The sequence below is a fragment of the Hippocampus bargibanti genome, linkage group LG18 (genome assembly GCF_051943395.1).
Source record: "Hippocampus bargibanti isolate YZ-2025 linkage group LG18, ASM5194339v1, whole genome shotgun sequence".
Classification (NCBI taxonomy): Eukaryota; Metazoa; Chordata; class Actinopteri; order Syngnathiformes; family Syngnathidae; genus Hippocampus; species Hippocampus bargibanti.
Window position 1 is genome coordinate 7,642,599 of NC_142751.1, and position 23,984 is coordinate 7,666,582.

Below are 23,984 nucleotides of genomic sequence, written 5' to 3' on the forward strand. Positions count from 1 at the left end.
CCTCCTCTACCGCGGATCTCGATCAATCACGTGCGGCTTTAACCGAAGACTGGGGGGGGATAGAGGAGCAAAAAAGTCGGCTCCCATTTCCTCCTTGTTAGGAACCGGCTCACTTCGTTCACTTCAGAGATCTGGCTCGAAGAACCGGCTCACACCTCACTCGTACACATCTGTTGATGCTCACAGTGGTCCTCAGTGTGCTCAGGGAGTTTGCGTGTCTGCTCAGACACATGAAAAATTAGAGGGAACATTACTTGAAACTCATGAGTTTTCTCCAAGTTCTTGTGTGGTAGAATTCCTCAAATCTTCAAAGACACTTACGCAGTATATTTGGGGGTGGGTTTGGAGCAGTTTTGGAGAAGAGGAACATTGTAGTCATTTAACATTAAACAATTCAGACAGGATTTCTAAGTTGCAACAGATTTCCTCGAGTTACCGGTCTTGGTTTGCATCTTCCTTTCCAATGTAGTCCCCGACAGTTATGGTAGTAAACCATCTATGGTTTGAGGAAGCTCAAGATTGAGACCCCCATCAGCAATTCCTAGAACAGTCAACTGAATGAAAATCAAATGCCGTTTATGACCCAGAGTTGAATGGGAACTGCATCGGTCATTTGTTTTGGTGCTACGCAGTTTACAAACTTGGATTAAAATGTATTCAGTCAGAACAGAGTCACATAGAATGGGAATAATAATTAACTGAATTTTGTCTGACTGCTTAAACGATGGCATCACGTTATTTATATCAGTGGCAATGGAATAGAAATGCAAATGAGAAAAAAAAAAAAAACACTGAGCCATCCAAATCATCCAAAATCACTACTCGAGAAAAATAAAGACTTGATCATTACACTTCTGGAACTGATCAAGGAAATGTGATAAAATGCCCACCACTAAAACATTATACTTGAGACCTTTTGAGAATTTGGATTTTCTTGACGTTGATTCCCTGTCACGTGCAGGTGAGGAGTGTGAGCTGTCCTGCAGGGAAAGCAACAACGACGTGGTGATCCTCCCTAGCAACATGACGGCCGAGGGCGTACTAAAGGAGCACTGGAGGAACCCACATAAAGTTAAGGTTTGTTGGAAGAGTGAAGCCGCCTCGCCATTGTGACAGATGCATTTGACAAAGGCCTGTGATCCACAACTCTTCTTTAAGGAATTTCCCGTCTGGTGTCGACATCCTTGCTTTATAAGTCGCATTTCAAAAAAGGCCCGCGTGTGCCTGACTTTTAACTTCCGCCGCAACCGAATGTTTTGGTCCCAAACATGGCAACCCCTCAGACATTTTTCAGAACATGGTGTGACCCTCTAGCATATTCCTAATAGCGGTCGAGTCAATGGCTATTTTTGGGATGCACAGACAAGTCATGCCTGTGCAAACGTTCAATTCATTTTCCTTGCATCTGTCAAAGCTGGAACAAATTGCACGATAAGAGTGAAACAATGTTCAGTTTGGCTCTGGAAGTTGTCTTGAGGTGGGGGTTAAGGTTTGGGTTAAGTTAGGGTGAAGGATTAACGTTATGTCTTGGGGTTAATGGTTTAGGGTGAGGGTTAGCATTAGATCAAGGGGTCGTGGATCGGATTAGAAGTTAGGTGAAAGTATTTGGGTGAGAATGTGTCGGCTGCAGCTCAGTTGGTCAAGCGTATTTATCCTCTGGTGGCCAAAAGGTCAGTGGTTTGATACTCTGCTCTGAGTGTCTGCTGTCAAATTGTCCTTGGGCAAGACACTGAACAAATCTAAATTACCCGCAGGTCAGCAGTATACATGAGAATCTTTAATGCTTTAATGGTGACCCTGTTGTTACACACCTGATTCAAATGAACAGGTTCAATGTCTGGCTTCTGCAGAGCTTACTTATATTCTGTGTTCGGTTCCCGTTTAAGGTCATCAGAATGGAGATTGACTATATTATGGTTGAAAGTTGGGGGGGCCCGTTGTGTCATGTTGGGGATGGATTTAGTCATTTTACATTTTACATTCACCAGAAGTCATCTGAATACTACCCAGAAGTGATCTCAAACTCAAGATAAGTCGGGACTGCTGGAGGTTGAGTTTTGTGCTGTCTGGGTCGCATCAAGACTTCCACAAAAAAGGGAAGTACAACTAATCCAGCCTTCTCAAACGTTATTAATAACAGTATAACATATTATTGGTTTGTCAGAATGTGAACAAGATGGGTGACTCTATCCTCCCCCTCACCTCTCTTTACTATTCCTCAGCATGTCTAGTTGAAAAATGATGTCTGACTTCTTGACCACCGTGGCTTTTCCATCCTCAATTTTGTTAGCAAAGCTATGTTATACAAAAAAGGGGCATTAAGATTAAATTTTAATGTCCAGTAGGGGTTCACAAAATATCATTTTAGTCATCGGCCTCTTATAAGTTTGAGTTCCCCGGCATATATAATATTACAAACCCCACACTTGATTAACTTGTTTTTTTGTTTGTTTTGCGAGAGAAATAGGAGAGGACACAGGTTGTGGAAAGAATCATTATGTCTGTGTGTCAGTATGGTTTGACTCCTACGACCCATTTTGTATGCTTTCACAGTTGCACTGAGTCAGCAAGTGTATGGGCCAACAGGACATGAAAGGATCTGTTTTTCATGGATGTGTGTAATTGATATGATTTGTGCTCAGTGGTAAATTGAGACTCGGGCCTGTTCTGTTGGAGTGTGCCGCAATTGATTGCATACAAGTAAACCCGAAAAGAGATTGTGGATCACGTGCCAGAAGGTTGTGTGGTGCTGTGGTTGCAAAAGGGCAGCTTTGGCATTTTTTGGTCATTATTTATTAAATGTAAAAAAATGAGATTGAACGATAAGTCCGCCATTTTGGTTAGAAGCTGCAATTCTTGGTAGGTCATACTTTTGATAAACATCAACAAGTGAAATGATTCAGAATTGCTCCAATCGGAAGCAGGCAGACTTGACAACTAGGTGAATAGTTAAATAGTTTTTACGGTGTCAAAGGCGAATGAGGATTTTAAAGCGATAACGAAAACTGGGCTCACAACACGTACTCTGCTTGACCTTTAATCCTGTGAAACAGGTTTTGTAAATTTTCTCATGCATATATGTGAAATCAAATTACATTTTAATGTCTTTCTTCAACATTTTTTTAACCCCTGGAATGGGTATTTTTCTGTTCAAAAAACTAAATGTGAAGTCAAAAACTATTTTTCTAAAAGAAGGGTCATAACTGCGTATTGGGCAAGAAACCTGTGTCTTTGAAAAAATAATTTACAATACTGTATTTTCTTCCAAAGATGACTTTGTGCCTTATACGCAGGTGTGCCTTAGATGTGAAGTAATATTGAGCAGCAACAGGTCTTGCAACTACTGTCAGCAGCCACCGACTCATCCCCCCCAACCCTTACAGAAGTTGTGTGTAACCCCACGCTCTACTGTAGCGCCTTATAATGTGGTGTTATTTATATATTTTGATTTTTTTTTAAATATTTATTATATATGGGAAAAGTTTTTCATTCATTGAAGGTGCGCCTAATGGTCCTATGGAACGATATATATGAAACTATATGGAAAAAGTTTTAAAATCCTCATTCATTGGGGGTGCACCTTATACTCCGGTGTGCGTTATGCACCAGAAAATATGGTACACATCAGTGAAACGCACGTTCAACTAGTTCTATTTTCCCTCCAACTTACAGGTGGATGTTGTCCACCTTAAAAAGTGCTGATTATTTATTGCTTTCGATCAGTTGTAGTTCTTGCTATGACCCACTTAGACATCCCTCCTCCTCTCTCTGATGCGGCTAACGATTCTGCACCCGCCCCTCCCCATTATCAGCAAAATTAGCTTGTCGGGCTTACAGTGGAATTAGTCATTTTCTATATGACACTACATCGTCTAAGGTTCCGCTGAGATGGGGGATCTATTTTTATGTGGTATCAGCGCCCCGAGAGGCTTGGATCGCATACATAGTGAGGGGTGAAACCAGGCTAGCGTCATGGATTATCATGAGTTATGGCCCTGCTGGGAAAGGAGAAAGGAGTGTAAGAGAAAGCGAGGGGGGGGGGCTTTCAGGATGACATCATCGCTAAAGCAATGAGAACAAGTGGAAAGTACAGTAGGTGCAAAAAGTTTGAGATCCCCGATGAATTAAGGTGTTCTGCCTTGCCCAGTGTGGCCAATGTAGGCCTCACCTTCTTGCTGTCCACGCCCGCTCCACCACATCCTCCCCCATCCTCCATCTTTCTCCATTGCATCGATTTGCTGAAAGCGCCGAAAATGACAAATCACTTTCGTTTTCCGCCGCAAAGGAAAACTGTGTCAAGTCTCTTAGATAAAGGCACACAGGGGGTGTTATTATTTGGGGGTGTTATTTGAGGTGAGGCAGTTATTTTATCCCACCGGGATGTGTTGGATTTATCGTGCTCTGACCTGCGCTGAGAAAACAAGGTGCGGTTTTTTTTTGAACCGTTTTTGTGCTGAAACAACATTTGAGATTATAATGGTATTTCCTTTTTGTATTTAGCTTCCATAATGAAACTTTTTCGTGCAAGTGTTGAAGGGTTTATTAAAGTGGAAATCCGCTGACGTTCCTCGAGTACAAGTGTGCTTTACGTCACTAGTGTATTAGAATGCATTAGAACACAAAGGTACAAGTTGTCCAGTGGAATATTTAGTGCTTGTCTGCTTTTGTATTTAGTCACCATTTGTCTTCATGTGCAGGCTGAAAGCTTTTATTCACTCAATGGCAGAGTGTGAGGCGTCTCGGGCAAAAGTCATGTTTTTGTTTTATCATGCATGTAATTGACCCCCTCTGCACATTGAATGAATACATTTCTCCCTCAAGTAGACACCTCATTTTTACGCATTTAAAATTAAAGACATGTGATATTTTCTCAGCCTTCAGACACTTGTGAAGAATCAACGCTAACCAAGATAGTAGCACCCGGTCAAGTGAGCGGTACTCTCAACTCGACCAAAGCATCTGACCATTCGGTTAACAGTCTCACAGGAATTGAAAACATTTGCTCCGCCTTTCCCCGTCTAATGGATTGCGTGATACCCTATACCTTCCTGATACACTGTGGTTGATTAATTTGATATTTAGCTACTGGATTTATTTATTTTTTTGCATCTAGTGGCTGAGAGCTTTTGTTTGTCGAAAAGCAGGGAAGTAAGCCGAGGAAAGACCATCACAGACACCTCAAGGATGAGAATTGTGTATGTGAGTGTGGTGTTTATTACAGCTGAGGCACCCATTCTAGGAAATCAATTTTTTTCACACACACACACACACGCACACACACACACACACACACACACACACACACACACACACACACACGCACACACACACACACACACACGCACACGCACACGCACACACACACGCACACACGCACACACACACACACACACACACACACACACGCACACACACACACACGCGCGCGCACACGCATTCCGCACGCACGCACAAACACGCACACACACTCAACTTTGCATATGACATTTTACTGCCATGGGACTGATTAAAAAAAAAAGATTGACAGACCCCTTCCAAAACCTGGTAGACACACACACACACACGCACACGCACATACACACAAGCGCGCACACACACACACGCACGCACGCACACACATACGCATACACACACAAGCGCACACGCACACACACGCACGCACGCACGCACGCACGCACACACACATTCCATGCAAACCTCCCATGAGCTGCATTTTAAGGACAAACGCAGTGGGAAGGGATTCCACAGATTCTGTGAAGATACTTGAGAACATTGTGCTCTTTACCTTTTCATTCGTGCATGTCCCCCCCCTTTTTTTTATTTTGCTCTGAGCTCTGAGCTCTGACCTCAAACCCCCATGCTAAACACCCCACCCATATGCCTACACTACATGTCACTGTAAATAAGAGGCAGCCTGGAATTCTAAAAGAATACTTGGGGGTCCGTTTATTAGCTCCTTAATGGCATCCATACATGAATTGTGACACGTGTCTTGACATGCAATTGTTTCAAAAAGAAAAAAAAGTGACTGTTCTGTTTTGTTCTGTTCCTAACAGCTTAATTGATTGCACCTTTCTTCATAATATATCTTCCAGCGTATCATCTGTACAATGGGACTGAAGTGGTATCCTCACCCTGAACTGCTCCACTGCTTCAAAGGATGTGAGGTAGGTCAATGTTCTGTCAAAAGTAGCCTCATTTATCATCTCAGAGCACAATTCTAGGACACATAGTTCCAGCATTTGTTTGTTTGTTAAATCACGTAAGGGGTCATTGAATATAAATGTCAGTTTTTATGTATTTATATTTATAATAGTATTTTTTGTAATATTGGTCATCAGGAAATTTTAATCTGATGTAGTTATTTGTTTCTCAAAACATATCAGACGATGATTGAGAAAAAGGTCAGCCTAAAAAGTCATCTTGAAAAGTATCTGAATGTCAAAATGTCAGAAAAAATTTAATTGTAATTGTTTGTAAAGTGTAACTTTACAAACACTTTATCGATAATTCTAGGGACTTCTGCATTCTAATTTTCACTCTTTTAAAAATTAATTAAAGCTTCCCATTGTGTTTGGAAAAAAAAAACAATTTCGAATCTAAATTGTTTTTGTCCTAAAGACGAAATAATTCACACAAAAAAGAGGGTATTGTTTTGCAACGAATCTCAGTTTGAATTGCATTTCCATTAGGACTCAAAGTAATTTTCAAATTTCAATAATTTTCAATTTTAATTTAAAAAAGTATTGCTTTTGGTATCAGCACTTTAGCTCTCCTCCCTCTTCTTTACAATAAAATTGTGGTTGCGCAACTTCCTTCTCGCTGATACGGTAATGAACTCCATAGTTTAAGGCGGTCCACCAATTTCTACTCAAAGTATTTGAGGTTTTTTGTGTCGACCAGAATAGTTCTGTAGACCACTCTTTGGGAAACATCAATCATTAATTTATTTACTATTTTTCATTTTACATCAAAACTCCACCTTCCAGGCTGAACTGCAGTTGACTTCAATCCAGGCGGTCATTACGATGTAGTCCCCACTGCTTTGAAAGCCTTTGGTTTATTTGTGGGTCAGCCAGAGGTCACCAGATCAAACAGCATCTGTCCTCTGCAAATTTTGCGTTCACATGTGAAGGAATCCCCCTCCACTGTATGCAAGAATTATATGATGTGTGCACTTTTGACCAATTGGATATCCTGATTGTTAACTCGAATGGAAAGGGTTGAGCCAGCCATATAAATCTCCTCATAGAAGGGATTTCTTTCCACTCTTTTTCTGTCATGAATAGTTTATTGCGTTCTCAGTCAGATTTACGATGCTGGTCTAATAAGACCCAATAAGAAAGAAAAAAAATCACATTAACAGACAAAAGGATGTAAAAGGCCATGTGTTACGTACAGGAAACTATTATTAGCACAACCATACAGTACTGAATATATTGTATTTATTTATTTTTATTTTTTAACACAGCCATTCATGGGAGACAACTACTGTGATGCAGTAAACAACCGAGCCTTCTGTAACTACGATGGAGGAGACTGCTGCCAATCCACTGTCAAGACCAAGCAGGTTAGACACACCATTGTACGGCACATGAACTCAGTTTCCTTTTTTTAAGATTACATGTTACCATTGGCAAACCAGAACCCCCGTAAATAATATAAAGTACTTATGAAAGAAAAATATATTGGAGGCACTATGTTAAATGAGAACTGTTATGGCCATAAATCCTCTTCCTGGACTCCCTCTGGAGTCATTTTGTCTTATTGATGGTTGCCAAAACTCATTATCAATACCATACTAGCACTTTAAGACGTCTCTGAGTTCATACCCTGTCTGCAACAAAAGTTCACTTTTCATCCCCTGGGTATGGTTTGGAACGGTAAATCCTGACAACTTGTTTCCACCGCAGGGTGTGTAGGCGGATTGGCGCTAGTCTCGTCAGCTACAAGCTACGTATATTGTGTGACATCATAGCAGCGAGACATGGCGTAACTCACGGATGTGTCCAAGGCTCAACGTCCAATGTACTAAAACCATCCATCCATCCATTTTTCGTACCGCTTATTCCTCAGTACGGTTGCGAGGGGTGCCGGAGTGCCCAGTTGTCTTCGGGCACGAGGCGGGGGACACCCTGAATTGGTTGCCAGCCCATCGCAGGGCACACAAAGACAAACAACAGTCACTCTCACACCTATGGACAATTTGGAGTGTTCAATCTGCCTGCCATGCATGTTTTTGGAATGTGGGAGGAAACCAGAGGACCCAGAGAAAACCCACACGGACCCAGGGAGAACATGCAAACTCCACACAGGGAGGCCGGAGCAGGATTTGACCTTACGACCTCTGCACTGTGAAGTCGACGTGCTAACCACTCAACTACCGGGCCGCCTACTAAAACCATATTAATCAAAACAAGGCAATCTGCACGTTGAGTGGCTTCGCAGAAAAAAAAAAATAAATACAATTGTGATAGATAATGTCAATCTCCACTTAAAGTCCAACCATGATTCATTCCAATGGCACGGGTCACAGTCGAAAGCCACCAAAATTAAACCAGTTACATTGATCAGTGAACGTAATAGAAGCAATACTCATTCAATAGGCTACTGCTGATTATCTTTGAACCTCATGATAGCTGACGTCAGACAACACAAACGTATCCGGATTTTGAGCCAACAATGTCAGAAACAAATATGGCATCTGATAGCCAGTTTTGAGTGACAGGTCACAGTGTATGCCGTGTGACATTGTGAAGGTCTTTCATTGCACCGACATTTGGACAAGCTCTGGTCAGTGACAGACTTGGAGTGTGACATTTCGCCCGGTCCGAGACACAGAACAATATTTATCTGAGTAGTCTGAGATCAGAGGCATCGTGAATGATGCAGAAATTCTATTGATCTGGAAAGCTATTCATGGGTTTTCTGGTTGGTCTTATCTGCTTCGTCCTGCTTTGTATCACAATTCATCTTTGCATTCTGGACAGTTATTTTCCTCAGTGTCTCAGATGAGCTGTAAGCCAAGTCCAGTTCACCGCTGACAATGAGCGACGTGTTAGAAAGGACTGGTCACAAACCCATCGTAGGGTAGACATAGCAAATGCTATTCATGCTTTTCTTCACGCCTATGGACATTTTATAGTCTTCAGTGAGCCCATGATATGCATTTCCGCAATGTGGAAGGATGCTAAAAAACACTCAAGGGGAGAACATTTGAACTAAAAACGTTTTTGCTGTACCTACTGGCTAATTTTCTTTTCTTCTCCCCATCTGAACATGGCCCTTCCAGGAAAAAAAGACAAAGAAAAATGGAATACATGTCAAGTGAATGCTTTCACCCTGGCTGAAATGAGGTCTACTGAACATTTTGGGACAAATTAAAGTCAAATATGAAACTTGGATCTCTTAATAAGAGTCCAAGATTTCTGAACATATGTCAGACCATCCATTTAAGGTTTGACTGGTAGTCGGTGAACAGATTTGTTTTTCGCTGTGGTTGTAGCATTCAGACCTGTGAACATTCCTTCGCAGTCCATGTTATTACCCGGATTCATAAACTCAATGTTTTCTCGACATTTAGGCAGTTGTTAATGTTTTTGCGGTTGGCTGCATATGGCAAAGCGCTCGGTTCTTGCGGTAGCCGCACTCTTTAGTGTAGCAACGAGCTTTGTCTGGATCGCACTTAGCAGCCGTTGGCAAATGGCAGGATTGGAAGTTTAGTTTAGCTTCTGCGCTGGAACATCTGCTTCTCTGGTTTGGCCTCTCCTTCTGAATTTGGCAATAGTCTGTACTTGTACTCCTGGCATATCCATCTGTATGTCTGGCTACATTTACACAGCAGTCTATGCGTCTCCCTTGATATTTCACAGTGTGCTCGACTAGGAAGCCTCTTTATTGCCTCTGGTGGTGAATTAGGATGTATAAAGAACATCTTGCGCTTTTCCAACTGGACACCATCTCGGGACTGTTGACCTGTCCACGTTTCTTTTTTGCTACGCACAAATCAGCCGTGATCACAGCCGCTTTTTTTCCCCCTCTCCGTGAAGGCTTCTTTATTATTTGGCAACGGACTAACCAATTCATTGACATTCAAGGGGAAGCAAAGTTTGGAAACACCACTGATCACATCTGTGTGACCTTTCCAAAAATATCAAGAATTATGAAACCCCTTTTTAATAATTGAGCCACTGGCCAAATGTGTCACCTTGCTATATATATGTATATTCTACGATGGCATTGTTTGGAGACAGCAGTGTTCTTTTTTTCTCCCTCATTCATTTCACCAAAACTTTGGCATCTTGGATAGCGCACCAATAACCCATTCATTGCTCTTCAGAAATAGATGGTAGGCTGTTAGGGTTTGTTTTTCAGAGCGGTTCAAAGGGAAAATTGGAAAAGGAAATGACCTATTGGTAAGATTTGTCCATCATAGACACTGTTGCCAAGGCCGTCAAGCTTTAGAGAAACTAGCTGATCCTTCCAGCGTCTGCACTCTCTGGAGAAACAGCCAACGCTCGGAGGGGAAAATACATCCGAGACTTTTAGCGTGCAAAAGGAGGTCACGACAATCACATCGCAGAGAACTACATCATATTGCCTCACAGAAGAGGTGGCTCGCTCTCGGTTTACCATCGCAGTCAACCAAAAGAGTATTACGGCAAATGGCAGAAAGAGAGACTGCAACCGTGAGCAACATTTTTAGCACTATAAACTGTGTTGAGCATTTTCATCGTCCACAAAACATAACCTGCAATTGAAAAGGACACATTTTCCAGATGTCAGAAAACAGTGTTCATTTTCTCAGTTCACCCCTCGACCAAACATTGTTAAATGTTTGATAGATGCACGGTTGCAGGCTGCAGTCTAACTACTGCCTTGATCTGTTTGCTTCGCCGCTCTTGCTCAGTCCCGATTTTCTCTTGCAATCTGAGCGTGGCAAGTGCTGCATGTCAGAGCAAGACCAGTTTAAAGCTGAGATCGCCTCCTTTAATGTCCGAAACAAGCCATTGAAAAGAAGTCTTCTGAAGGAGTTTTTCATATCGAACCTTCGCTGGGATTGCACCGTAACATAAAAAGATCCAGACGTGCCGGTCGAATCAAACACAAAAAGTCAGCCAAATCAAATGTTTTTTGCATATACCGAGCAGCCAGTGTAACACATGACGATTTACATTTGATTTTTCACTTAGAGGCACATTTTTCAAGGACGTGGAGGATGGCGCGTCGCCAGCAGAATCATTGCAAGAGCACCAATGTCGCCGTCAAGCATATTGGCTGGAAAATGATTGTGCGGCTCAGTCCAAGCCACGCCGTTTGATTCCTTTTTTAAAAATGTATTTATTGTTCTTCGTCAGCTCACATTCAGTGTGGACAGCGAACAGATCATTAAGAAATATTCTTGGATTTGACAAAACATGTATTGCATTAGAATGGCCGACTCCCCCCTTTTGAGTTCTGGATGACTTGTTGTGTATTATTCCACCCCCAGGAGCTTTGAGGGGCCGAGGTCTAGCTGCATGTAAGGTCACCTCTGGATCTAGCGTTAATAGTTGCAAGCTGTCAGTCCATTTTGGGGAGGATGAATGTAGGCAAGCGCATGGAGTCGGGCCTTTTGAGGATTGCCTGCACAGACCCCTGTGTGCCCCCACTCCCTTTTTATATAGGGGGGGGGGCTCCCTTCACATCCACATTTTGGAAGAAATTCCTCTCTTGGATGCTCGATGCAGTATGGAGAGGGCAGCAATTATATCGTTATATAGCTTGGCCTTTCTAAAACAACTTTTGCTAAATGAGGCTATATGTTTTTCTATCTGCTTTGGTGGTCGGCTCTTGAGTTGCCTCCCAGTCTCTCTGCGCTGTTTACAGCTCTCCATCTGGCACAGGATGCCTCAATATGCGATTTGTAATGTGTCATGAGTGATGTTTGTGTCCAAAGCTGATGGGCCGCCATTGCCAGCACTGACCACTTTGATTTCGCTCTTGCTCTTCTGCACGCAGATTTTAAACTGTTGCATACCTCTGAAGTTTCAGGCAAAGATGATAATGATGTGTATATTTGAAGTATAAAAGAAAAATAAAGTTTGCCGTGTATGTTTTCAATATGTTCACTCTGCAAGTGTCTGAGGTCAGCGTAGCTGCACAAAGTATTCAGTAGTTGTTTTCGTCATTGGTAGCCAACCCATACTTTCCTACCTTCCCATGTATTTATTATTTTTTTTGCAATCCCCTGTAAATGCCAACAATTAAATAAACAGTCTCTCCACATAACAAATTCAAATGCCAACTCTGGTGGTTGAGGGAGTTTAAGTAGAATGAGACTTTGAGATAATGTGAATGGTGATTGGGTAGAAGGGTCCGCACAACATAGTTAAGGGAGTTGCACATCAGAGAGGACACACTTCCCCCGGAATCTTCACAAATTAAGCAGTTTGGTGATGGTGCACACGCTTGCATAGTCAAATAGGGTTAGATAATTTTCATTTGTTGTTGTTTTTTTGTTGTTGTTTTTTGCAGATAGGGTACCATTTCCACATCTTAATAATGAAATGGACATTTATAATTCCGTTTGTCACATATAATCGATGGTAGTTCTGAACACATTTTCTCCTAGGTGGTACCAATTTATCTCTACTTGACTGTTCTTGCTTCGTGTGAGCTGCTCAAATTTTCAACTTCAAAACAATAATTCAGCTGTTGTTGAAGCACTATATAATCAGAATCAGAATCATCTTTATTGCCAAGTATGTAGAACACACAAGGAATTTGTTTCCGGTAAAACACGCTACACTAGTATCATCATCATCAAAAAAATTGCTAAGTGGCACTATACAGTTCCATTTGGGCTACTGTTGAAAGAATTCAAAGAGTTAATGGCTTGGGGGAAGAAGCTGTTTAAATGTCTGCTGGATTTGGTGCGCATCGATTGGTAGCGCCTGCCTGAGGGGAGTAGCTGGAAAAGGTGGTGGGCAGGGTGCGGAGGGTCCAGTAGGACTTTCCGCTCCGTAGTTTGGATTCTTGCAGTGTGCAAGTCCTCGAGAGTGGGTAGGGCGGTGCCAATAATTATTTCCGCCATCCTAACTGTCCGTTGAAGTCGGATTTTGTCCATTTTTGTGGCAGCCCCGAACCAAACGGTGATGGAAGAAGGATGCATTCGATGACAGCCGTGTAGAAATGTTGCAGCACCTCCTGTGGCAGGCCATGCTTCTTTAGCAGCCTCAGCATGTACATTCTCTGTTGGGCCTTTCTCAAGACAGAGTTGGTGTTGACCTCCCACTTCATGTCCTGGGAGACTTTGATTCCCAGGAACTTGAAGGTCTCAACGGTTGACGCGAGGCAGCTGGATAGTGTGATGGGTAGCTGTGGTGATGGATGTTTCCTGAAGTCCACGATCATCTCTACTGTCTTGAGCGTGTTCAGCTCTAGGTTGTGACGGCTGCACCAGAGCTCCAGCTGCTCCACTTGTTGTCGGTACGCAGACTCGTCGCTGTATTGGATGAGACCGATATATACTTTCCTTTTATAACTTTGCTGCTGTGAAATGTAAATTTCTCCACTGCGAGACTAATAAAAATCCAATCCAATCCAATATGTATTGTATTATATTGCATTGTATAAATCCTGAAACTGCAAAAAACAAGGCCAGGTTTAAGACATCAGTTGGAACAGGATAAAAAACAAACATTCCTTCAGGAGCAACAATGAAAGCCATCGGGATTCTGCTCTGCTCTCATAAACATGAACATAAACTACGGTGTGAAATTTTAATCCCTGAGAAAACTGAAGCGTCTTTTTGCGAAATGGAGACGCATAGCGTCTCATCGAGCCGTGCCCACGCCGATTCCTCTCGTGCCTCTGTAATTTATTTTCGCCAATTTTATCATCAAATGCTACGTTAATGCAACAATGACAGTTATAAATAAACGAACCTACTTGGCCGGAGCGATTCAGTCAAGCATATGGTATTCACCTAAAATACTTGGAACACTGACATAAATACGTAGTAACAGAAATTCACACATTGTACAGCAAGTCATTATATTAATCTTTATTCTTCCCAGTGTCTCAGCCATAACTGCAGGTAGAGAACCAATAATGTAGTTTTTTATGTCATTTCCAAATTCATGTAAAGCTAAGTAATGAGAGTTCAACGGGTCATTGCAGAGATGACTTTCACGTAGCTGCCATTGAATCAGTCCCCACTCAATGCCTCTTGCAAGAGGCTGGTGGTCAGTCAAGAGTTTAGTCCAACTCCTGCCCTAAGTGGGTTGGACTTTCTCCAGCCCCAGAGAAAAATGAAGACATTATGCCGTGTGGGTAGTGCAGGGGTTCGCATAACTTAATATTTGTGCAGCCCCTGTTTGCAGTTTCCTTTCTGATTGACTGGCAATCAGTCCAGGTGGTAGTACATCTGAGTCTGCCAGATAAATTTTTATTCCATACAACCTCAACATTCTTTCCCTGGCGCATTTCCTGAATTATCTCATGCCACATGTTCTACAAAATAAGATTAATCCTTTCAAGGACAGTTGTTACTACTGTGGGCAGCCAGTCATGTTATCGGGCGACAGAGTCCATTAAACGGTTAAAAAAATAGAACTACTTGGTACCAAGTGGTGAATTATTTTATGTTTCGCATTGAATTTAATTGTACTCATACGAACAGTCTGCTACTGATTGATGGTCGTTTGTCATCCATCGGCACAGAAGACGGATTGCAGAGCTGCTGGCTGACAAGTGATTTGGCTCGGCGTGTTTTGTTTTGTTGCGTGTGACGTACATTTGCAGGGTGCACGCAAATGCTCTTGGACGCTATCTGCGCACCTGGAAATGTATTGTGACTGCAGTGGTTGCTTTTGTTGGATCAGCGGCCTTGACACTATGTCCTTGAAATACGCACTACAGTGTTTGTGTCTGAATATCTGAAAGCATATTGGTCGGCCTTAAAGCTACCATTGAGAAAGTCCAGTCCAGTTGGAGTACGAAACTAGCCTTACATACTTTCCACCCTCCCAGCATTGACTGACACATACATAGGGAACTGAAATGAGAGGGACATTGTGTTATTTTGACCTGGAGCAGAGATGGAAAGATGAGGCTCTGACAGGGTCAACAACCACCAGAATTTCTTTCATGTCGCACTAACTGGGTGTCCCCTAGCTCATGCTTCCCTCCAGCCCTGCGATCTGGGGCCCCAGGCCCACAAAGCCAGCCAGCCATTTCCCAGCCACCCTGAAGAGCGAGCCTAAAGCAAGGGCCAGATGTGGCAGCTGGCCCGCGCCACCCTTTGGGTCAAGGTCAAAGGAAAACAGTTTGCATTTGCCACCCACGATCGTTCAATAGATACAGAGGTGAACTTTGAATGGCAGATTAGCCTTGGGTGGAAAGTAAGGTGACTTTAAGGAGTGGGAGTGGGTTGTGAGAAGGAACCGAAAGGTAAACCAAAGCGCGACACTAACTAAACTGAAGCCAAGAGCCCTTGGCCTCTCACAAGAAAACACATCACACCGTTGACAGTTGTTTCGGATGTGAATCTGCCCCTCGCTCTTGTAAAAATTATCCGATGTGGGTGTCGTTTTCTTAGGTGGGTTCTTCGCCTCTCCGTCTCCGTCCACCTGGGCATCACGTGAAAAGCATCTTGGGCGCACAGGCGACTTCTATTATCCACCATTTTGAAGAGGGTGCCAGCACACATTCACTTTGTCTCTTTCACAAGTTACTACCTGGGTTCGATTGATTGTCAATCGAAAATAAGGTGCAACATTGAGTCACCCAGGTTGGGCTCAGCAGATCAACTACAAACATTTATTTTGACGATATTACCCGAGCCTTGTTCTCATGAGAATGAAGTACAATTTATGACAAAATATAAAGCAAACCATCTTTTCAATTATTTATAATTTATAATTATATACATTTTTAATTTTACATGAGGCGGCCAGGTACTTGAGAGGTTAGCACGCCGGCTTCACAGTGCAGAGGTCGTGAGTTCAAGACCCGGTCCGGGCTTCCTACGTGGAATTTGCATGCTCTCCTTGGGCCCGCGTGGGTTTTCTCCAGGTCCTCCGGTTTCCTCCCACATTCAAAAACACATGCATTGCAGGCTGATTGAACACTCTTAATTGTCCCTAGGTGTGAGTGTGAGAGTGAATGTTTGTTTGTCTCTGTGTGCTGTGCGATTAGCTCACAACCAATTCAGTGTGTCCCCCGCCTCGTGCCCGATGACGGCTGGGATAGGCTCCAGCATCCTCCGCGACCCGAATGCGGATGAAGTGGTCTGGAAAATGAATGGATGTATGGATTAATTTTATATAATAGCCCGAGTTTCATGTTCACTCCTTGCCTGTGTGGGTTTTCTATAGGTTGTCAGGTACCCATGTTGCCAAAAGATGCGTGACAGATTGAACGCTCAAAATGATCTCTCGATGTGATTGTGAGTTGTTATTTGGATATTTGTGCCCTGTGACTGGCTGGTAATCGATTCAGGGCGTTCCCCGCCTACCCCCCAAGACAACTGAGATACACTCCAGAATGCCCACCATACTAGAATAAGCGTTTCGGAAAATGCACGGATGAATTTTCAACTCAATGAAAGGAGCGACCAATCAACTTTCATTAATGACACCTGCACTAAAAAGCACCCTAACGTCTGTGGTGTGTCAGGCTGGATTAGCCTTATTTTAATGTCTGCATTGCATACTGGGAACCATTGTACCAAAAAAGTTCACATCCACTTAACCTCTATTAACCAAAAGTGATGCTGGCAGGAGACCTCCACAGATTGAGCTGATAAGTCACCATTTTTTTTTAATTACACTGACGTGCCCTCGGCCCGCAGTATGCGTGACTTGGACCACATGTTTTCCTGGTTTGGATGAGAAGAAAAGGGACACTCTTTGAATACCCAAAAGGCTGAAGCCGGTCCCCCAGAGAGGCCGGTCGACAAGGTGGCAGCATTAGCAACTGGTGCTGGTGAGGCATTCATAGAGTTTAGTCCGGTGAAGTTGAGCTCCTTGCGTGAAGGCTCCTGATCCTACGATTCTATTAATCAATGATGTTATGCAAGTAAAGTGACATCTGTCCATTGTTTTTTTTTTTCTGAAATGCTTGTCATCGTTATATTTGTGTTATCTGTGGACTGGCAGTTATCCATGGAAGAAAGAGAAAAACTTAACACAAATTTCAAATTCAAAACCCAAAGCAGATAGGCTAACTTCTTCTCACTGTCCTGTCCAAATTGGGAAGTTTATTCACAGGGAGACTCTGGACTCAAATGTTGATCTGAAAGGAAAAGTATCCAGCTCCATATTCCTGAGGCGATTGCTTTCATTTTGTTGTTACAATGTGTCTTTTGAACAAACATGAATGGAAATTTCGCCTGCTGTAATTGTAATTCAGTTGATGCAACAACTTCTTGGTACTGGACCCAATCGATACTGCACCGTTAAGGATAAAAATTGTCCCAAGGGTGATAATGAACAATAAATGACATGAATTGATGTGTTCTGTTCTTTTTCCTTGTTCCCCTTTCCTGCTCAGGTGATTCCATTCCCCATGTCCTGTAACATACGGAATGAGTGCTCTTGTCGTGATCCAAACGCCGCAGAGAACAAAAGGGAAGATAAAGTCCATTCTCTGGGGTGAATGGGAGGTTGAGAGATGGCCTATGATCAACGTCTCAAGACCCTTTGCTGCAACACTCCACCCATTGTGGCTGAGCGGTGCTTAGCCTCGCCGCCCACCTGGATCTTCATCCTCCATGTTCTTGCACATGCTGCTTTTAACAGGCATACCTCTGCAGTCTCGCGAACCCTCTTCCTCCACATCATGAAAAGATCGAGAACAGACGACTGGGCTCATAAGACGCCACTGAAAACTTCATCCCCTCAACTAAAAGGAAACAAGTCTCACGTTATCATCATCGTCATGAAGCAACATGGCCATTATGAAAAAGAAAAAAAAAACTGGCAGGCCAAGGTACTGTAGCATGCCTTTGGTTCAGTGTCTAGTTTGGTGCCGTAACTTGACAATTACACAATGAAAGCAGTTGTACACATTTTTTAGGTGAAGTAGGGGGCGAGTCGATGTGGCTGAGCAATTAATAGTTATTCAATACAATGGAAATGAAGACACGTTTCTCAAACACGTTTTGAAGATGTGACATTTTGGAACCAGTGGTCAGACATGCTGTATCTGTTCTAATTTCAGTCATGTGTTTCTTCACCAGCACATCAGAAGTTGGAACTTGCTTGGTGGAGAAAAATATTGTCCAATTGACACATCGCAGAATTGACACACAATAACTACGATAATAAGCTAACAAATAATGGCCCCTACTACCGCAAACACATTGTTACCCTGCAACGTCTTTTGTTGTTGTTGTTTAGGCAATTTCATTGCGTGTAATGAAATTGTATGAATCCGTTGCGACACAGACATATACAAGCACACCTAAAAGTGCTGCTGCTGCTTGGCTTATTGGCCAACGTTTTGCTGCTTCAATTAAGTTACGGCGTGACTCTTGACTGTCATTGGACTCGACATACGGTTGCGATCGCAATCCTTGCCCATCTTTGACTAGTCAGGAACCGTCAGTCGCACACAAATAAACAAGTGGCAAAGGAAGCCTGTAGGCATCATACAAAGACAGAAGATGGCACCCAGTCGCGAGGTATTATATTCCACCCACATAAAGTAAAAAAAGAAAATAAATACAAAATAAATATTGTGTAAATATTGCGTCTCAATGGATGGGAATATTACCTTTTTCATGTATTTTATTTTTACATTCAATTAGTGTTTGTCACAATGACCTCAGTTACTGCACTTTTTAAGTTGCCACGCAAGAAAAAAAAGTATGTCTTTCAGATAAAACTTGTCTAGAAGCTGCTATTGTCGAATTGGTGATCTCAGACAAACTATTCTGATATTTGCTCCGTTTGCTCCCAGTGCGTTGATTTGACATGACTTTGTCCCTAACCTCTTCCTCAACTTGACATATTTCCCAAGAGGTTACAAATATACAGTGGAGCCTCCAAGGTCAAACGCAAACCATTCCAAACAATTTTACCTTCTGTTGCATTACTAAATGCTCGCCCTCATGAAACATGAAGGAAATTGTTGTTGTTTTTTTGCCATAATGTGCCAAGCGGCCTTGGTGAAGTCGTGTGCGTTACTTTTTTTGGACCGCTGTAAGTTCCATTTTATATTCGACAGCTTTTGTGTCATAATGTTTCTGTGGCTGTTTAACCAAACAAACAACAACAACAAAAAAACATATGAAAGAGAATATTCGCACAAGGACACCTTCGATGAGGTGCGGTTGATATGGGTCATTGCATCCTAAATTTGTGAACTGTATTTTCCAGTGTATTAGGCGCACCGGATTATAAGGCGCACCTTCAGTGAATGAAAGATGTTTTCTAAATATAAATAGATAAAAGCTTTCGGAACATAAGCAACACTGCATTATAAGGCGCTACAATAGAGGCTGTGGTTACGCACGACTTCTTCGACAGGGAGAAATAGCTGTTGACAGTAGTTGTGAGACGTGTTGTGGCTCAATATTACTTCACATTCAAAGCGCCCCTGTGTATAAGGCGCAGGGTCATTTTTTTGAAGAAAATTAAGGTTTTTGGCTGCTCCTATATACCGGAGAATGCAATACATTTTATATGGCTCCGTAGGGACTTTATAAGAGCTAAAATAGACCCTGATTGCTGGAAAAAAAGTTTTCCAAACCCAGGCCATTTGGTGCTCACTGAGCTGAAGTGATTTAGTGCAACCTTTTGGTTTAGTTGACGTTGGAGGCTGCACTGTACATTTCATCCGTCACCGTATCACAACTGACTGAACTGCACATTTGTCTTTTGCTTTGATTACTTTTTTTAAACTGTACATTTTGGCTGAAATTTTCAAAAGGGAAGGAAAACCTAAATGAAGAAATCACAATTGTTATTTTTGAACGATTGTATTGCTATTTAAAAAAACAAGGATCAAGTTATCTTGCAAGCTTGCATTTAACAGACAACATGTATTATCTTGATATTAGTACCGGTACATAATGTTAGATCGGTCCTGTTTGCCATTGAGTTGTAAGCAGATCGTCAGGACGGAGAGGCAATCATTGCTACTTCTCCATGCTGATGATCACATGTTCAACATCCACTACTCAGATCCATTGCTGCCATTTAAGTGGAGCATTCCGTTTGTTGGGCTCACAATGAGCTCATGAGTCCATGTCCCCCGATGAACACAAAAAAAGGATCATCACCACCATACTGTCATCATCACAGGATCCCTCACTGTACCTCATGCTTGTAATATTTGCTGCTTCAATATATAGATATAAATAGATATTATTTTATTGATGTTTTTTTTGCTTCTCGTATCAATGGTGTACATAGTAGAACTATTTATTGAGAGTGTTATACTTTTTTAAGTTATATTTAATGTTCATGTAAGTTATTTTTGACATTTTTCATCAGTCAATGTCAATGTAATCTGGCAAACCCTCTGCGCAACAACAACCTTTCAGTGTATAAAAAAATACACTGCTCTTTCTCGGTTTTAAATGACAGAATGATTTTTTTCCACTTGACTGAATGATTTTATTCCACAAATACATTGTGGAATAACAACTATCTTGTATCAAAATGACTGAAATTGGGAGTTGTTGTTTTTTAATCAGAAAACTTTTTTTTCTTCACCCCAAAATTAATAAAATAATAACCAGAAAAGCATTCCCAGTCTTGAACCCTCCTGTTGTTTGTTTGATGGGTGATGACCCTCCCTCAAGCCCCAATTTCAATTTTCATGTCCGTCCATGTAACCCAAAACATAACAGGAGGATGCTTTGAGGGTCCCCCTAAAGTACAAAGTACTTTTCTGAGAGTGTGCTGCAGGGTGTCAGGGTGTTTGTTGGATGCAGATTAAAAAGGTGTGTGATGGGGATGAGGGGGGGGGGGCGAGGTCAGGATTGGGTGGGCTGCTTTTCCTGGCCTGGGCAACTATTTGGCCAGGTGTGAAAATGTGTACTCACACGGACCCTGATGCCCCCATTGCAGAGGTAGTGGCGGTAGTGGTGGCCAGCATTCGACTGGCAACGCAAGGCGTAGCCGCAGGGGCCAGTGGGTCCAGATTTCTCTTGGGTGGGTTAAGCGCCCGGCCCACTTCCACCTTGTCGTCCGCGCCCCCCTACTCTGGCCCCCGCCCTGCCCGCCTGCTACTCCTTTGACTGCCTCATCTGTCACTGTCAGCTTGGGCGGCACAGTGTGGCTAGTGTGGAGCCGTAAAAAAATAAAAATAAAAAGGAGAGGAAATTTGAACAGCTTCAAGAGGCGTTTGAAGTACCGGCTGAAGGAACACACTTCTTCTTGGCCGAGCGCCTGGCTTATCACGTCCACTAATATGTTTGGAGTAGCGATCGCCCCCTTGACGGGCTTTGATTTCGCTCCATTTAAACCAACAGTTGCCACGTTGTTTCGAATTAAACTTCTTTTGCGCTTTCTCACCAAGGGTAAACTATGACAAAGGCGTCGAGGAGTGTTTGAAGTCCCTCATACCCTCACATAGTGATGTGCCATCTTTTTGAAGACATTCTTTTATTTCTGTATTGTAAGAAATGAAGTACCTCTGATTCTAGTCCACTTTATATATATATATATATATATATATATATATATATATATATATATATATATATATATATATATATATATATATATATATATATATATATATATATATGTCACCTTGATTGAGGGAGACAAAAAGTAGAAAAAAAAGAGGTGAAAAAGAGTGTATTTACATTGTATAAAGAGTATTTGCATATTAAGTGGATATCTCGTGGTATTACTGCAATGTTTCATACCCGATTGCTCAATACATATATTTTAAGATGTAAATAGTAATATTATATGATAATTGTATTTGTAAAAAAAAAAAAAAAAAAAAAAAAAAACTATTATTAACTGTTTAGGAGTCACTCTTGAATGGATTTTTATCCTATCATATAAAAACATGTTATATGTTGTGTCTAAAGTGTCAACCGCAAAATCTAGAGAGAAACAAATCATGCTTTGCACTGCCCACTCGCAGTTCACATTTATTTGTCCATCATGGCTCTCTTCAAATACTGTTGTCTGCTCTCAAGACCATAAATATTATCCAGTGAGTCATGTTTATTTGTCGTCCAAATGAATGGAATCAGGAATGGAACTTCAAGTAGCAACTTGGTTGTTTTTTTTTTGTTTTTTTAGTGAATAATGTTGATGATGAAGATGATGCATTTAAATGTTTGTTTCAGGCACCAGCCAGTAACTTGGAACCATTTCTTTGCCCTCACTTTGGACTGGATGAGTCAGATCCGCCTTTGGGTCTCCACCAACACTGTAAAGGAGGCCATTGGTCACCCATTTTATAGCTTCCTTGGTCTTTTTTTTGTTTGTATTTTTTTTTGTTTTACAGTTTGCACTTTGTCAGGCACATATACAACAAGTTGGACTTTTTTCTGTGGATTTTTGTCCTTGTTTCCTTCACAGTTGCAATTATCTTTCCTTTTCGGTGCTCTGTTACATGGCAAAAAAAAAAACCTAAATGTCGGAACTGTACTATATTTTCATAAGGAAGAGTCATAAAGATGAGTATCATATTTTTTTCTTTTTTTGCAGTCATTTATTGTGTAGAAATAAAACACTGGTTAAAGTGAGCTGGTGAAGGCGTGGTTATTTTCACAACATATCCCAGTTCTATTTGCTTTCAATTAAACGTAAAATTTCTGTTAAAAAAGAATATGTTAATAAATGTGTTATTTTTAGTGTGTGACATAGGAAAGGAAGGGATTTTTAGCTTTGAAAAGAATACGACCATGTAGACCTTTTTTAGCAAGTCTAAAACAACCATTTATAATAAAGCGTTTTCAGCCCAAAAACACCATGCATATTAAGGCGTTTTAAGTCGAAAAAAAAAACTATATATATATATATATATATATATATGCGTGTTTAGCCCGAAAAAAATGACTGTGTGTAGTAAGGCGTTTTTAGCCCAAAAACGTCCATCTCTAGTAAGACGTTTTTAGTCCGAAAAATAAACTACCATCTATAGTAAGGCATTTTTAGTAGAAAAAAAATGTCCATATATAGTAAGGTGTTTTTAGTCCCCCCCAAAAAACAAGTATATATACTAAGGCGTGTTTAGCTCAGTGTTAGTGCACATGCGTTATACCCATAATGTCCTCGGTTCAATCCTCAATGCCTTCACTTAGGGTATTTTGCCAATTTCCCCATTTTTGGACTTTAAAAGGGACTATTGTATTTATTTGAATTGAAAATTGTTCATGTATTGTGTGCCTTGTCTAATCAAAAAAAAAAAAAAACCCGACCATCTAATTTAAGGCGTTTTTCATCCAAAAAAACGACCATGTATAGTAAGGCGTTTTAGCACCAAAAAAGACCATGTATAGTAAGGCGTTTTTAGCTGAAAAAAACACCATGTATAGTAAGGCAGTTTAGCACCAAAAAACACCATGTATAGTAAGGCGTTTTGAGCTGAAAAAAAACGACCATGTATAGTAAGGCGTTTTTAGCTGAAAAAAACGACCATGTATATTAAAGCGTTTTGAGCTGAACTAACGACCATGTATAGTAAGGCATTTTGAGCTGAAATAACGACCATGTATAGTAAGGCGTTTTGAGCTGAAAAAAAAACCACCATGTATAGTAAGCCGTTTTAGCACCAAAAAAGACCATGTATAGTAAGGCGTTTTGAGCAGGAAAAAAAACGACCATGTATAGTAAGGCGTTTTTAGCTGAAAAAAACGACCATGTATAGTAAGGCGTTTTGAGCTGAAAAAAACGACCATGTATAGTAAGGTGTTTTGAGCTGAAAAAAACGACCATGTATAGTAAGGCGGTTTTAGCTGAAAAAAACGACCATGTATAGTAAGGCGTTTTTAGCTGAAAAAAACGACCATGTATATTAAG

The 23,984-nt window shown here is 41.5% G+C and overlaps 1 protein-coding gene across 3 annotated transcripts in view; it reads left to right on the forward strand.

Moving 5' to 3' along the window:
* Positions 1-22,671, forward strand: part of pappaa (pregnancy-associated plasma protein A, pappalysin 1a) — a 112,339-nt gene extending 89,668 nt beyond the window's left edge. Inside the window, exons 19-23 of one of the 3 annotated variants that reach the window (XR_016118204.1) lie at positions 962-1,077; positions 6,096-6,167; positions 7,472-7,570; positions 17,539-17,976; positions 22,307-22,671. Coding sequence is in view for 2 of the 3 variants with exons in the window: in XM_089019835.1 (XP_088875961.1) it covers positions 962-1,077; positions 6,096-6,167; positions 7,472-7,570; positions 17,539-17,643 (392 nt within the window). In the remaining variant the exon portion in view is untranslated. Of the gene's footprint in view, positions 1-961; positions 1,078-1,988; positions 3,127-6,095; positions 6,168-7,471; positions 7,571-17,538; positions 21,037-22,306 lie in introns of those variants that run through there. The other 2 variants (XM_089019835.1, XM_089019836.1) reach the window with 2 other exon arrangements.
* The last annotated feature ends 1,313 nt before the right edge of the window (positions 22,672-23,984 follow it).